Here is a 17,232-nt window from a genome sequence, read left to right on the forward strand (position 1 = left end):
ATGTGATAAAAAATTTCTTTAATCAAAAGTTGTATGAAACCATTACGGTTTGAGACCGTGAATGAATAAATATTTCGAGGTTAATGCGTGACTTATTTATTGTAATGTTGTTTGTACGACAGCCCCTCGCGAGCTGTGTTCCTCTGGAGCGGACTGGAGGCAACGCGCGCCAGACTGGTGTGGTTTTGAGGGAGGGAGGGGGGGGGGGGTGCGAGACCCTCCGCGGGCTGGCCGACCCTCGCCCGCGCGTTCACAGCCAAAGACGCCGATTTCTGAGGCCAGATTACAGTCGAAATGCCGGGGCCGACGGGAATAAGGGGTCCCCTCCCCGACGGCGACGCAAACACTTCACCCGCGCGGTCAGGGGGGGGGGGGGGGGAGGTGACAAGTCCCCAGCATTTCTGAACGCGAGGCGTCACGGGAGAATGCCTTTCAGCGCGGACTCTCCGGAGCACAAGAGGTTGCGCGCCGACAACAAATCCTTCTTGCTACTCTCCTCCTCGACATCGCCAATTCTTTACGCACGTCGCAATGCTACTCAATTTATTGGAGACATTCAAAAAAACAAATTGTTTAAATTGTTGATTGTCCACATGAACATACATTTTATGTAAACACTGATTATTGACAGGCGGGAAGTGATATCAGTCGTTTTCCCCTTTAATTTTAATGTGAAACACAGCTCATTTAATATAACTAAATATGTGATAGTCACACTTATGATGTTTAACGGCAAGCACTTCTTAAATTAAAAAAAATCCACTACTTAAAAAACTACACATTTGATGTAAAACTTATTGATGCCTGCTTTTACTAGACTTATTACTCTGACGATCATTTTTCCTGGCGATATACGATACTTAGTAATACTCGGCGTGTGAACAGGGTCCTTAATGGTGGCGGTAATAACTACCATCGTTTGTTTCAGTTTAACAAGAAATTTATAATTTATTGAAGTGAAACTATGTTTTACAACCTGCAGAGTAAAATGCCTCGGACCAAGATCAAAAGTGGGGAAGGGTCTCGGTGTTTATTGGCATGGCAATGATCGTGAAGCTCCGCATGTGACGCAAGCGGGGCGGTGTAACTGATCTGGGGCAAGCCGCGCCGCGTTGGGAGGCCAGGGAGGCCAGGAACGCCAGGAATCCGGAGGGCATTGTGGCGCCGAGGGCCGGGGTTCATAAGGCGCAGGTGCGGCGCGGCGCTAATCCGGCGGCCGTCCGCCGCGGCACGCCCCAGCCCCGGGCCCCGGGCCCCTCGCACCGTGGGACCGACCAGGGCTCCGCCGCGTCCACGCACCGGCCAAGAGCTATACCCCCACAGGCTGTCTACCAGGCGTTATTAGGTGCATCTACCACACCTAGCAAACATTCAATAATTACACACGTTAGGAAATTAAAAAAAATAGCGTTTAAAAAGTAATATTTTCTTAAATTGTGAATATGTAATAAATTATAGGTATATAATCTTCCAATTAAATTCACAATTGCAGTTGTGTCTACAAACCATAAAACTATATGCACATTTGAAACGGATATATTTTCTATCTTATAACTGTTGAGACGATTATGAAGATGGTCGATAACCAGTGGTAATGGTGGCGATGGTCGATAACCAGTGGAAGTGGTGGCGATGGTCGATAACCAGTGGTAGTGGTGGCGATGGTCGATAACCAGTGGTAGTGGTGGCGATGGTCGATAACCAGTGGTAGTGGTGGCGATGGTGGTATTAGTGGTGGTAGTGGTGGTGATGGTGGTATTAGCGGTGGTAGTGGTGGTGATGGTGGTATTAGCGGTGGTAGTGGTGGTAGTGGTGGCGATGGTCGATAACCAGTGGTAGTGGTGGCGATGGTGGTATTAGTGGTGGTAGTGGTGGTGATGGTGGTATTAGTGGTGGTAGTGGTGGTGATGGTGGTATTAGCGGTGGTAGTGGTGGTGATGGTGGTATTAGCGGTGGTAGTGGTGGTAGTGGTGGCGATGGTCGATAACCAGTGGTAGTGGTGGCGATGGTGGTATTAGTGGTGGTAGTGGTGGTGATGGTGGTATTAGCGGTAGTGGTGGTGATGGTGGTATTAGCGGTGGTAGTGGTGATGGTGGTATTAGCGGTGGTAGTGGTGATGGTGGTATTAGCGGTGGTAGTGGTGGTAGTGGTGGCGATGGTCGATAACCAGTGGTAGTGGTGGCGATGGTGGTATTAGTGGTGGTAGTGGTGGTGATGGTGGTATTAGCGGTAGTGGTGGTGATGGTGGTATTAGCGGTGGTAGTGGTGATGGTGGTATTAGCGGTGGTAGTGGTGATGGTGGTATTAGTGGTGGTAGTGGTGATGGTGGTATTAGCGGTGGTAGTGGTGGTAGTGGTGGCGATGGTCGATAACCAGTGGTAGTGGTGGCGATGGTGGTATTAGTGGTGGTAGTGGTGGTGATGGTGGTATTAGCGGTAGTGGTGGTGATGGTGGTATTAGCGGTGGTAGTGGTGATGGTGGTATTAGCGGTGGTAGTGGTGATGGTGGTATTAGCGGTGGTAGTGGTGGTAGTGGTGGCGATGGTCGATAACCAGTGGTAGTGGTGGCGATGGTCGATAACCAGTGGTAGTGGTGGCGATGGTCGATAACCAGTGGTAGTGGTGGCGATGGTCGATAACCAGTGGTAGTGGTGGCGATGGTCGATAACCAGTGGTAGTGGTGGCGATGGTGGTATTAGCGGTGGTAGTGGTGGTGATGGTGGTATTAGCGGTGGTAGTGGTGATGGTGGTATTAGTGGTGGTAGTGGTGGTGATGGTGGTATTAGCGGTGGTAGTGGTGATGGTGGTATTAGCGGTGGTAGTGGTGATGGTGGTATTAGCGGTGGTAGTGGTGATGGTGGTATTAGCGGTGGTAGTGGTGGTAGTGGTGGTAGTGGTGGTAGTGGTGGCGATGGTCGATAACCAGTGGTAGTGGTGGCGATGGTGGTATTAGTGGTGGTAGTGGTGGCGATGGTGGTATTAGTGGTGGTAGTGGTGGTGATGGTGGTATTAGTGGTGGTAGTGGTGGTGATGGTGGTATTAGCGGTGGTAGTGGTGATGGTGGTATTAGCGGTGGTAGTGGTGATGGTGGTATTAGCGGTGGTAGTGGTGGTGATGGTGGTATTAGCGGTGGTAGTGGTGGTAGTGGTGGCGATGGTCGATAACCAGTGGTAGTGGTGGCGATGGTCGATAACCAGTGGTAGTGGTGGCGATGGTCGATAACCAGTGGTAGTGGTGGCGATGGTCGATAACCAGTGGTAGTGGTGGCGATGGTCGATAACCAGTGGTAGTGGTGGCGATGGTCGATAACCAGTGGTAGTGGTGGCGATGGTCGATAACCAGTGGTAGTGGTGGCGATGGTGGTATTAGTGGTGGTGATGGTGGTATTAGCGGTGGTAGTGGTGGTGATGGTGGTATTAGCGGTGGTAGTGGTGGTAGTGGTGGCGATGGTCGATAACCAGTGGTAGTGGTGGCGATGGTGGTATTAGTGGTAGTAGTGGTGGCGATGGTGGTATTAGTGGTGGTAGTGGTGGTGATGGTGGTATTAGCGGTGGTAGTGGTGATGGTGGTATTAGCGGTGGTAGTGGTGATGGTGGTATTAGCGGTGGTAGTGGTGGTAGTGGTGGCGATGGTCGATAACCAGTGGTAGTGGTGGCGATGGTCGATAACCAGTGGTAGTGGTGGCGATGGTCGATAACCAGTGGTAGTGGTGGCGATGGTCGATAACCAGTGGTAGTGGTGGCGATGGTCGATAACCAGTGGTAGTGGTGGCGATGGTCGATAACCAGTGGTAGTGGTGGCGATGGTGGTATTAGTGGTGGTAGTGGTGGTGATGGTGGTATTAGCGGTGGTAGTGGTGATGGTGGTATTAGCGGTGGTAGTGGTGATGGTGGTATTAGCGGTGGTAGTGGTGATGGTGGTATTAGCGGTGGTAGTGGTGATGGTGGTATTAGCGGTGGTAGTGGTGATGGTGGTATTAGCGGTGGTAGTGGTGATGGTGGTATTAGTGGTGGTAGTGGTGGTGATGGTGGTATTAGCGGTGGTAGTGGTGATGGTGGTATTAGCGGTGGTAGTGGTGATGGTGGTATTAGCGGTGGTAGTGGTGATGGTGGTATTAGCGGTGGTAGCGGTGGTAGTGGTGGTAGTGGTGGCGATACTAGTGTAGAAAGGTACTCACTCGCAGTTGTAGAGGAGCGACTCGCCGATCTTGACGGTGAAGCAGGTGGCGCCGTTGAGGCAGTACCACTCGGCGTACTTTGGCGGACACGCGTACGTGTGGAATGTGACGTTGGGGCGCGCCGTGGGCGGCGGCGGCCGCGGCTTCGGAGTCGACCTGCTCGAACATGCCTCTGCAACACGAGCAGTCCGCGTCACCTCCTGCACCTCCCTCGTCACAGTCACTGTCACACTAGGCCACCACTGGCTTCCGCTGCACCGAGGCGGACAACATCTAGTACTCCACCCTGAAAGGAACTTTCCCACAACCAATCTGACCAATAACCAGAGTCCTAACTACTAGACCAAATGATTTGACATTATTTTATTACTAACTAATAAAAATCAATGTTTGGTTAATGAGAGAAGTTAGCGAGCTCAGTTTCTGATACAATTGTGTGCGTGTGTGTGTGTGTTTTATTTACAACCACGACGAAGAGGACTGTGTGTGTTCAAAAGAAGTCACGACGTGCAAACCCTATTTTTAGTGCATGTTTCCGACATTTAAAATTTTTTTGATAGTACAATGTTGTCTCATTGTACCTGCGTCTGTACTTTTCCCAATAACCCCGCGGTATAGTTGAAAATATCGTTACTATTACAAGAAAATAACTTCGTAGCAACTGTAACTCTTGTTGTGACAACATTTTCGTGTCACTCAAATTATTGCAAATTCTAAAAATTATATTGATTTAGTGATTTCATACAGTGGGCAACTGTTGTAAGTGCATTTTAGGACCTTAAGGTGGGGTCTCACGCCAATTTTTTTTTTCATCTTCTTGTTATAACTGTTAGTTAAGGTCCCCGCCTACGCGAGCACACATACGGTGTACAAGCGTGGTTATGCAACCAAACCTTGTTAGTTACACCAGGCACACAATACTGAAAGTTGTAACTGTTGGCGACAACAAGTCTGTTGTGAATACACGAGCTTATTTGACTTGCACTTGTGTGAAACGGGCCCGTGGGCGCGAGGCCTGGCTCTCGTCGCAGCGCGCCCCTGTGAACCCCGCTCTAGCGCACAGACGCGGTGTCTGACGGCGGCGGCGCGGGAGGGGTCAGCACGCGCCGGTGTCGCGTTACGGGATCACACGCCCCGGAAGGAAGAACCAACAGCTGGCAGGCATGAATCACTAGGGGTAGGCAGGGGAGAGGCGCGGAGACAAGGCAGCTACCAACCCTCCTCCCTGCTCACCAGGTAACATCTCCAACAACCCCGCCAGTAGATGGATCACGGCGGAGCTGGACCTTCAGCTCTAACCTCTCACTATACCAAACTTACCACGAGTGGAACTTCAAAGATTGAGGGATAGGTGATGAATAGGTATGTACACAATAACTTGCAAAACGTGTAATTATGCGTTGAAAATACATTTTCCACTTGAGTTCATATCTTCAGTTAAATCAAAAAAATGAAATAATCTGCCTTATTATGGCCAAATTAATAAAGGCTACATAAATTCGTTATTTGAAGTTTACCTGAATTATTTACAACACTAGCCCGGGATTTCTAGAAAAGGAAAAAAAAAAAAAACTAATTTCGTGATATTGAACATTTAAACAATTTTTAAATGCCTAAATGTCGACGGAAGCTGTATTTTCCGTTTGATTTTGATTTCACGAGTAAATATTCCAGGTATATTTGGGGATTTCCGCGACTTTCCCAGGTGTTTACAGTTACTACCCAGGCCCCCGGACAGGCGCGCGCGGGGAGGCAGAGAGGCCCGACACGGGCAGCTGCGCGCCTGGGAGGCCGGCTGTCGGCCCAGCCCGCGGGTGTCGGTGAGGCGACGCTCGCTGGCATTTGTAGTGCGCCATCGCCTCTATTCGCAAGGCTTCTCGTCGTGCACAGCGCAGCTATGACATCCGAGCGGTGACCGTCACACATGACGGAGAAATTTAGATAAAGGTGTCATGCAAATCTCTTAAGGGCCTTTAAGAATCTCTACCGGTTGTTTAGTGGCTAAAAATTACTCTGAAAACATGCCTTTTAGCCATTTTAACTCTTCTAAAAATATAGTTTCGAAACTTGATCCCGAAACAAAATTACTTGTCTGCCCTCGACGAATTCTTAAATGCTTTTCGTAAACAGACCCCACTGGGATATATCGAGCAGTTTATAAAAGCACGTGGTTTCTTATGGAGCTCTGCACACCGTATGTGTGCTCAGGGGTGCATGTGCGTTAGAGCGACGCTCGCCGGTGCTTCTAGCGCGCAGTCTTCTCGTGCATAGGGAATCTGTGAGATCCGAGCTGAAATACCCTTATATGGTGGAGAAATTACGATAGTTGTGTATCGCAAGTCCCTAGAGTGTTTTCAAGAAAGTATACCGGGCGTTTCATGTCTAAAAACTACTTGGAAAATAAGAGTTTGTCATTTTCACTCTTCTAAAAGTACAATCGAAATACGGAAACATCCGTATTCATAATGATTTTCGTAAACAGACGCCACTCGGATATCTTGATCAGTTTTAAATCACGTTTTTTTTAAAGCCCTGTGTGTGCCCGGGTAGGCAGTACCTTAAAGTTTTGTCTACCTTGCCATGTTTTTTTTAACGTGGCATAGGACTTAGCTCTGGCTACTTATTGAAGTCAACACTCGTGAACTGGTGTGATTACCATGGTAGTTGTCGCCCGCGTGAAGCAAGTAATTTCCCCACGGCGCTTAGACTAGAGCCTGTTGGTAAATATGTGGTTGCGACAAGGTAAAGAATGTCTGGGCGATATGCCTTGACATGCCAGAAATTGGGATAAACCGTTTAAAATTGTAATCAAGACGGAAAAATCCAAGATGGCTAGGCCCAATCCCGATAGTGAAATGTGCGATAAGACCGTGTGAAAGGCCAGTGATGGCAGACTAGTGAAGAGAAGAGAGTCCACGTGTGTCCAATGACACGCCATAACGGAACGCGAAGCGCGCCCGCCACCCAGAACCTGATCGCATTACGGCGCACAAGAGCCGGTCATGACGAGGTGAATGGCGAGGACTGGAGGAGGGGGCTGCAGCGCGAGCACTCTGTCGCTTCCGGCACGATGGACCGCGGAGATACACCACGCGTGCCGAACAACCCCCCCTCCCCTACTCCTGTTAGCGGCACGTGCTGTCTCCGTCGCCAGCTATCCGTCCGTACAGGATTACACCTCCCCTCACCCCCACAAGCCTCCTTTTCAGCGTCCAAACATCCCTGCCATAAACCAACCCCGCGCCAATCTGACCATGAACCTCGATCAAACGACACAGCGCATTGCAATTCGATTTTGCGCAGATAAAACGTGGCCTAGACCAGAGCCGTATAAACAAAATTAAAATTTAAAAATTGTTGGACGTACACATCAGTGCACGTGTACACTGTATGTCAGAGAGAACCTGAAGAATGTACAAAGAAAAGATGAACACACAAACACACAGAAAACAAGCCAAAATCAGCCAATGTTAAATGCGAAGACATCACAGAGCATTCCTGGGAAGGAATTAGTCAAAACAATATCACAGCTCAGACTAGCACAGTTGGCTCAAATAAATCTTTCCCATTTCAATAATCAAAAAAAAAAGTATACAAAATAAAAATTAATGTTGGCAAAAAATTTGACGCATCTGCTATAACAAATGAGTAAAATATTAGTTTCATATATGAATACAAGACAGTTTACTATCACAATTCTAATTTGATGTCAACTGCAGCTAAATCAGAAACACTTTTGTTTTGTAATTTTATCAGTCTAAACTGTTGTTAGTATACGCTACAACCCTCGACATGATTGCAATTAGAAATCTGTGGTTAAAAATAAATTTTCTTATAAAGTGTAAAAATGCAAAAGAAACCACCAAATTATTTTTAAAAAAATCTTAATTATTAATTTAATAAGATATTTATCAACGTTGCTTATCGCGAATTACCTAATACAGGTCAATGACAAAACACCGACAGCACTGATTCTTTGGAAACAGTATCTCAGGCGAAGATTCTCATACTTCGCCACGGTATGGTAAACAAAAAGGGACACTAGGTCAGCTGCAGAGTTAAAGTAATTCGAGGCCACGCATTGTAGATTCAGGTAACCTGGAGAGCCGCACTAGGCTTCTGAACGGGAGATAGCCATCCGTGAGTCATCACCTGATGACAGGGAATGCGGACTTCTTCCGGACCATCCTTGTCCTGTACTGAACCTGCCTGCTTAATGCTTGCAATATTTAACCCCGCGTGAATGAGTCCAGGATTTTCCCTGTGTCTGCAGGTTTTATCTGGGCCCAGATTAACTAGTTACAGTCTAGATCTAAGATACCGGAGCTAGTCACGGCGATGCATGCTACCCTTTCTGCAGGGCTGAAACCCAGTATTACCAGCTGTAAAGGCTTCGGCCTGGGACGCACCTAGAGTCTCTCCCCTAACCCAGGGCGAGCGGCCTGAAGAGCCAGCTGTCCATTCGGCTCGGCTAAAGCTTGTAATCCGGGCGTTTAGCAGCGGCCAGCGAATGGTCGGTCGCCAGTGCAGACAATGCCGACAACCAGGTCAGTCCGGGAGAGGGGCGGGGGGTCAAATCCCCGGGGCTCAGACACCACGAGGGGGAGGGGGCGGTTGAGTTGAGAGATTTCCGACAGCAATGAACTTGTGATTTTCTTCCCTCTAATATGATTTGTTGGAAACCTTAACAAGTTGCGTGTTACGTGCACATTATGTTTACAGTTATGCCCATCAGTGGAGGATAAAGAAGGATACAGAATTTTTTTTCGTAGAGGATGGAGTGATACTTAAAAAAAATTAAAAATTGAACAAGTGTATTCGAAAAAAAAACTTACATTATTCACACTGACATACGGGGCTATAATAGTAACCGTAGGCAACGTAGCTACTCGCACATTAACATATTGTCTTCACTGATATTTTGCAATTGTGTTCAAAACTTCGGGGAAGGGGGATATGACTATCCCCTGCATCCACCACTGCTCCCAAGGTAACGTCTACAGTCTTTAGATTTTTTTTTAACTGTGGGGTTTGAAAATGTTTTACTTAAGAAATGACGGGGGAGGGGGCATTGGTTTCTATTGGCGGTCCTTTTAACAGCCACACGGGCCTCCTGTAGCGCCTCGTCCCACACTACTGCCAGCCCACACGGAACATGGTCACTTTGGCACGGTACAACACAGGTAAGCCTACTGCAAATACCAGGGGTGAAAATCTGTACGATTCCAAGCTGGTGAAGGGGGTTACGTTTACCATTTACATTTCACAGTTACTATTTTGCAAGTGCAAGTGAGCTCGCTCAGAGGGGTTTTCAGGTTCCGGGGAGAGGGGGGGGGCTGACCCCCCCCACCACACTATTTACGCCCATGTCTATGACCATGTACTACACATTATATACGCGAATAAGGATCGCAGGCTTTCGCGGCTTTGGTCCGAGGATGCTTGGCTCGTGGGTTCTAGCAGCGTCCAAGGCGAACACAAATATTTTGAAAATGGGACTACATTAGTTGTATGAATCACCCAGCAGTGAAAACTCGCGATATTAACTTCTAGTGACATGACGTCACGTAAAAAATTAATTATGAATATTTGCCCGACTTTTAACAAGCAGCAGAGATGAGTAGAAAATACCTGACACCTGTTCAATATTAACACTTCAACGCGAAGCTTGTAAATATACACACACGTTCGTAGGAATTGTAATATTCTTCTTATATATGAAAATGAATGTTTTATGTGTTCGTCTTCTATGCACTCACGCATCTTTCATCCGACTGAGTTGAAAATTTGCACACTTGATCCTCGACACAAGGGGAAGGTCACTGTCAATATGCGATTTCGATAAAACAAAACCTTCAAGCAGAATTTAATTATTCCTCGTAAAATTTCGCCATTCCATCGTCGTAGCACAGACTAACCACGAAAGAATGCGGGCTATTAAATGTAGTTCACTAGGCACGAGACAGAGCGTGCGCGTTGCATGTAATCGGCGAGCTATCGATATTGGACTATCGATATTGGACTATGAGAGAGCACTTTATACAGTAATCAAGTTAACCAAATATGATACGCTGCAGATAAAGACTAAGATTGAAAACGTCTTTGGAAGAAACTTAACAAAGTAACCGGTAATATCCTAACAAATAATGGTTTTCAACTTTAAAATAGCCTACGTCGTTTTATACAGAAAAAGAAGTTTATGGGCAACAACCACGATTTTACCCTCAAAATAAGAATGGGGCGAATATGCGAGTGCGACTATTATGCAATAAAACACGGAACATATTTCATGACGTTTCCTCTTTTCTATGGTCCGAATATAATATAAAAATTCTGCGTACACTTATGGTCGGCACACCAATCATGTAGCCATCCAGAATGGAATGGCCCTTCCAAATATGGCAATGTCTTCTCTTGCAGACGGCCGACAATTACAAGGGAACAATCGCTAACGCAGGGCCTTATTGCAGTCTAATGAGGGTGGATCAGAATTGTTTTTTTTTTGGAAAAAATACATGCCCTAGCAGCGGCTTCAATAATTTTACTGCACGCTACTTCCGACAAGCTTTAGTCGGCCTTACATTACGTGTAACGGTTCTGAAGCGAGGACAGTGCGCACGGTGCGCACGAGCGAGGTAATGGAACGGCGGGGGAGAGCGCGCCGGATATCTGCCAGCTCCCGAGACGCGCGGCGGACAATAGGGCACGGGGAAGGCCGTAGTTAGCAGCGCCACCGGGGCATGTCACCCCCGGGGCTGCCAGCCTCGCACATGGCGGCCTGCCCCGCGCACCTGCGCCCATGTGCCCACACAGCCACACAGCCACACAGCCACACACCGTCGAGTGGCATGCTGTTGCTGACCAGTGCCGAGATGCTTGCCCACACGGCAGCGTCAGTTTCGTTAACAGACGCCAAATACTTTTCCTCTTCTAAAGGCTGGCTGGTAGCCGGGTGGAAAACCACGAAAGTCTACCCCCCACCCCCTAAAATCCAGCAACGCCCAAGTCCAATGCGGACTGCAATGTTCATGTTCCTGCCTCTTGAATGGCAGTCTTTCTACCCGGACAAACCCTTCTTCCTGAACCATCCTTTTTTCCTGTGCTTACTCAACCTGCTTGCTAAATGCACGACCTATTGCACCCTACATGAATGAGACCAGGGTTTTCCTTGTGTCTTTGCAGGTTTCACCTAGACCCCAAACTTATAGTCTAGAGTTAAAGTCAGTCATGGCATGAATCACTGCCGTGGCTGGCCAATCTCCACCATGTGGTTAAAAACCCTATATAATTAGGCGTATAGGCTTCGGCCTGAACCGCACTAGAGCCTTCCCTACCCAAACTCCTCCCAGAGACATTTAGTTTTAGTTAAGGAAAAAAAAAAAATCCACACCGGAGTCACTTCAGTCTTCCCTCTTCACCAATAGCCTGGCTTACTTAATGACAACTCTCAACATGTAAGCTTTCTTTGGAGTGATTCTTGCAATGGTAAAGATTGATTTAAAACATTCTTATGGACAAAAAGCCATTGCTGGTTTTCACTGTATGTCTTACTATGTCATAGAGAAACCACATGAATGGAATATAGACCACTTCAGGCCAGGAATATTCTGTTCTGTCTATTCGTGCAACATCTGCAGATTTTGGCTTATTTTTCTTTGTTTTCGTGCATTCATCTTTCTTGTTCATTCTTGTGGCTACTCTATGACCGAGTGGAAACCAGCAATAGCTTATGTCTATAAAAATGTTTTAAATCATAAGTAGTTTCTGATTACGCTGATGTCTCATTGAATGTGATAAAACAATAAATTCGAAATGACTTCATATTAAACAATTCGAAATGACTTCATATTGCTAGATTAACTGTCATGCATTATACTTGGTTCGCGTTTTAATGAACGTTACTGAGATATACTTTAAAACTCGCGTGTCAATACGCTGCATGGGGCGAGATGAATTGTGTGTCCGTGAGCTGATAAATTATTACGTCAAGTGGTATTATAATTAATGAAGAACACCTCAGTCACCTCAGTCACAACATATACAATTACTATTTAAAAGTGTGTCAAGACACCAATACCTTTTTTTAAGCGCACTGCCAATTACTTTATACCACGAGAAAGCTAGAATTTTCAGCGGAACGTTAAACTTTCTGTAGGCTAATCAACATATTTGGAAAGGGATAGTGAAATACTATGTGGAGTTAAATTCCACAAAATTGGAATATATTTAGTGTTTAGGCCAGTTCATAGAGTAAAGTTTTAATCACTATTTTAAACCATCCTACTCCTTGCAATATTGGGGGAGGGTGGGGACAAAGGGAAAAAGATTTTGTGCCATGTCTTTGAAAATTCAATTTTTTCTATATGAAAAAAAAGGTGCTAGAAAATTTTATAACTAGAATGTTCTGATAAATCTTGTGGAAAGGAAGTTCATATTCGATTTGGAAGTGATATCACAGAAGATAATTTAAATTTATAAAGTTGTATAAAGACGTTACTGATTGATAATTTTATAATCAATATGTTAAGAAGAAGTGATATAACTTCCATAATTATTAATGTAAAAGACTTTATACTTATACTTCTACGAACTGATGGTGAATAATGGGTTTAAATTACTGTCGAGGATAATGGTTCTATATAAAAACTTTCTACAGCTACAATCTCTAAGTTGTGCAACTGTACTACAAAGAATTTCTGCAGTTACCATCTCTACGTTGTATTGCTGCCCTAAAAATAGTTTCTGCAGCAGCAATCTCTACGTTGTTACTGCTCTGCAGGTATTACTTCTACCCGAGAATTGAATGGTGTAGAATTGAAAACGCTACAATATTATTATTTTATGTGCTTGATGAAACCATGTTCCCAGCTTCAAACTGTATGTAAAATTATGGTAAAGGAATTGTGTAAAAGTGTTGTTATAATTTCTCAATTCGTATTAGCATTCCATTTATAACTGATCCTACCTATTTTCAATAATACTGCAGATATTACATATTTCCTAACATCATTTGTTCTATAGGATTCTGAATGATTAATTTGTTCTATATTTTAATCTGAATTAATATACACACCTATAAGAGTACCTAGTTATAGGTAAGAGTTTCTTACGCTGCTATACTACACTAAGCTTAGCTATTTTTCATTCGCATTTAATAATTTTTCAATTAAAAGTAAATACTATTTACATGATTTTTTCTTTTGTATGCGACTATAGTTTACCTGGTTGGAAATGTTTAAATACAGAGTTAAGATTGAAATGGTAATGCTAATGTCTAAAATCTTCATTCGTCATTGAGATAATAATGAAAAATCTATTTTTTGGATGATCATTGCAATTGTCGGTGTTATATCCATACAAGTCCCTTTAACAAAATACTGGGTTTTATCATAATTCTCGAGGTAATAGCCACTTATTTTCAATCTCCATCTCGGATAAATATTAGAATCACAGGTAAATATATTGTAATCTCACTTTGGCGCCTGATTGTTTTGTGAAGCATAACAATTTTTTTTGGAACTTTTATGTGGAATCATTGTCTATATAAGCTAAAGGGTTATTCTAATAAAATTTTAAAATAAAATTTTAAAGTATCGGACAGAAAAAAAAATCAACCACACAGACATGAAAAGATTCTTAAATGCTTTTCTAAAATTTCGTATTGGTACACTTTTTTTTTGTTGCGAAAAGTATTTATTTAAATGGCGCGTAATCTCCTAAGGATCTGCAAACTGCTTGACAATTAGTTGGTACAACATTGACCCTTGAAGGCTGTACTGATTACTCGACCGACAGTTACACTTGAGAACGTGTCCAAGATGCTGAAGGCGGACGGGACGGGGAGCCATCACGCCGTCGACCTCCGGAGACGAGCGCGAGTCCAGGGGCGGACAAAGGACGAGTTCCGAGCCAACACGCTAACCGCATCATTCCGCCGTGCCTAATTGAGCCGGCGCGGGCCCGGGACCAAATAACAAGCCCGCGACGGGACCCCGGGGTAATCCACTTTGCCGGTAATCGCCTCGGGGTTATTAGAGGGCGGGAAAACCAACAAGCAGGCGGTGCCGCGTCTTTCGCGCTTCCCTCTGACCCCTGCCCCCCCCCCCCCCCTCTGCCCACCTGCCCACACGAGGGGGCCACCCGCGCAGGTAGGCCCCGCGAGAAATTATCGGAATGTCAAGTGCGTGGCGGAGAGACTGAGGGGGGGGGGGGGTGTGCCTCTACCTGCAAGACGGTATCTTTGAGCAGCTCCGACAATGACCGCACTCGCGCGCACACAACAGCCCGACGTCGAGGCGGGGCTACTTCCCTCCTCGGGAGACAGCGTTTCTCACTCGGGCCGTCGCCCCGGGGGGTCCGGCGTCCGCGACACGGGCGACGACGATCCATCACCGCCCGGGGAGCACGGGGCAAGAACAAGCCAATTAACGCCGCGAGTGTGGTCCGACTGCCCCGCACTCGCCTCGAGGTCTCAGGTGCCCTCACCCTCTGCTGGCTCACAGATAGGCAACCTGCCGAGCGATATTCCCAACTATACTATGTATTAAAGCAGTGGCTTCATTTACGCATTCCCCAACAAATTTTTAATAACTACCGTGAACAAAGTACGATGAAATTTTCCTTTATTAACACAGTTTGGAACATTCTCTTAAAGATTCTTCATAAAAAAAAAAACTGTACTTCAAAACTATATCCTGCCTAACATGGATCGCATTATGCAACTGAGATTTAGGAAACTCTTAGAACTTGTGAAATGTTTCTTTCTTTCTAGAGCATGCTCAAGAGGCAAAACTGCTATGCTACGGAAATGTCAAGAGTCACAGGTAAGAAGGCACCAGCCTTACAAATGCTGGACATAGAAGAGTGACTCCATAAAACCACAATACATTGCTTTCCAGCCATGAAGCACATGGTTCACAGTTCGTGAAAACCAAGCGCCCGCCAGCAAGCGGCCGTGCACGGATCGAGTATCGATTGTCAGAGTCGAAGCTCACCTGTCGGCGGCGGCGCGACAGCCTGAATGCATGGCACAAAAATAAACAGTATACTTATCTGCCGATTTTCCTACAGCATTAAACATTACTAGTTTTGCCGCCACATTCATTATAAACACGAATATGTATTAGTCCCCATGATAATTCTACGTTGATATAGTGTGAATTCCATTATTTATGATCTGTCGATTTTACAGTAGTATACACTAATACGTCTTAGCATAATGCTTCGATGATAACTATAATTCGCACTGAAACACATGTGTCAAAATATTTCAACGTCTTTCCCTGACAAACTTCATTTCCCGGATGTATTGCCGGGGGAGTTTTACTGAAAGTTCACAATGTTATACGGTTAGTGCATACACTAATGGGGCCAAAATGCCCAACATCGTATCGGAGAAAGTTTCGATAAGTTATTCTTGCAAGGCCAGTAAGGGAAAGTCTACATGCTTTGTGTGTTGTGTAAATAGAGAGTTGTAAGTTCGTCGGGTTTTCTGTAGCCATAAAAGGCGAGTGAGCATCAATAACAGATGACAGACAACATGCCAGAGAGATAACTTTTCCCACCCACTAGCAATGCGGGTTGAAGTACCTTTCCGGGGGAAACATAAGGTCGATTTAAAGACAATACATGACAATGCTGAAGAGATGAGAGGTGGATGTTCTCGCCGCACGGATAAGCGCAGAGGCATAACTGGATCTCAAAAACAACACAGTGTGAAGTTGCTTGACTTCTGCGTTGTAGCCGCGAAGGCCAAGACGTCACCGACGTTTCGGTCGACCTTACAGTCGTCGTGATCAGGGTAGCAGTTACCTACTCGCAGGGAGTAGGTGAAATCTTGGCCTTCGACGCTGCTACAGCCCAGAAACCACGCAAATCCGGGAACTGGACGCGAAATCCTACGCTCATCATCATATAGTAAGCTTTAAACAGCTTGGATAAACCGACTTAAAAATCACACTTACAAAAAAAATCAATCAAAAAAACAAACAGCCTCCAAGGATGGTTACCAAGCAGACAGCCGAGAACCGAAACCATTTTTGTCAGCTATGCCATGACCAATAGCGCTAACACGAAGGCTGGGTTTATAAACAAACCACGCAAGGACCGCAATACGCAACCAACGCATTTAAGTCAAAGTAGTTTATAAAGCACGCACGTCGCAAGACGTCACCAGCCCTATAACTCAAAATTGTAACACAGTAGAAAACAAAATTCCATCCCTGGAATCTTTTGATAATTCGTTTTTAACATGAAAACAAAAAAAAAAATATAATTTGATTTAAAAGTTTAATTTCTATCACAGGGTGAAAGATGAAGAATCGTAAACATGATGCGGGCTTAAATGCACATTAACATGTGCGTCTGTAGAAGTTTTCGGAACACTTCTCTTCAAATGTGTGTGTCGAGAAGCAGGCCTGTGATGCCTGGAGGCGGGGAGGGTAGTGTGAGGGGCAAGAGGAAGAGGCAAGGGGAAAGGGTGTTGAGGCCACACACGGCGGCGACTCCGCAGTAACGAGCTCGACGCTGGGGACCGCAGACCGCAGCCGCTCCAACAAGCCGCAGTCCGCGGCGCGGCGAACCCTAGTTTCGCGACCCCCCCCCCCCCCCCTCCACTGCAATCACCCCCGCCTCGGCGGAACAGTGGCGCACTGCCAGACTTCCGACCGTGCGCACGGCATGTTCTCACGCCATGTTCTCGCAATTTAACACTAGAACTAATGCATTTGCTGTTCCCTCACTATACTAATATCTATACTAAGTTTGACACCAATTACATCACACTTAGAAAAATCTCTTGAAAATATTTGTGACATACGTAAGAGAGGTATTATGTTAGATTTACAGAAAGAACCATTAACTAATAGTAATGACAAGAAAATTATAAAAAACTAACATGGTGTGCGAGACTCCACCTTAACGCAGCGTTTCCAAACTTTATTTTAGTATAACGTCACCTGTAACCACACATTTAAGAAATCGGCGCCACATTGGATATCCGTACTTTATTCATTTTTCTCACCTAGCATTATTATTTTTGATTTTTAATTTTAAAAA

The 17,232-nt window shown here is 45.6% G+C and overlaps 1 protein-coding gene across 1 annotated transcript in view; it reads right to left on the minus strand.

Annotated features, from left to right (window-relative positions):
- Positions 1 to 17,232, minus strand: part of LOC134527985 (uncharacterized) — a 151,739-nt gene that overhangs the window by 21,054 nt on the left and 113,453 nt on the right. Inside the window, exon 3 of the mRNA XM_063361125.1 lies at positions 4,177 to 4,348. Coding sequence (XP_063217195.1) covers positions 4,177 to 4,348 — 172 coding nt within the window. The remainder of the gene's footprint in view (positions 1 to 4,176; positions 4,349 to 17,232) is intronic.

Source organism: Bacillus rossius, chromosome 1, assembly GCF_032445375.1.
Source record: "Bacillus rossius redtenbacheri isolate Brsri chromosome 1, Brsri_v3, whole genome shotgun sequence".
Taxonomy (NCBI): domain Eukaryota; kingdom Metazoa; phylum Arthropoda; class Insecta; order Phasmatodea; family Bacillidae; genus Bacillus; species Bacillus rossius.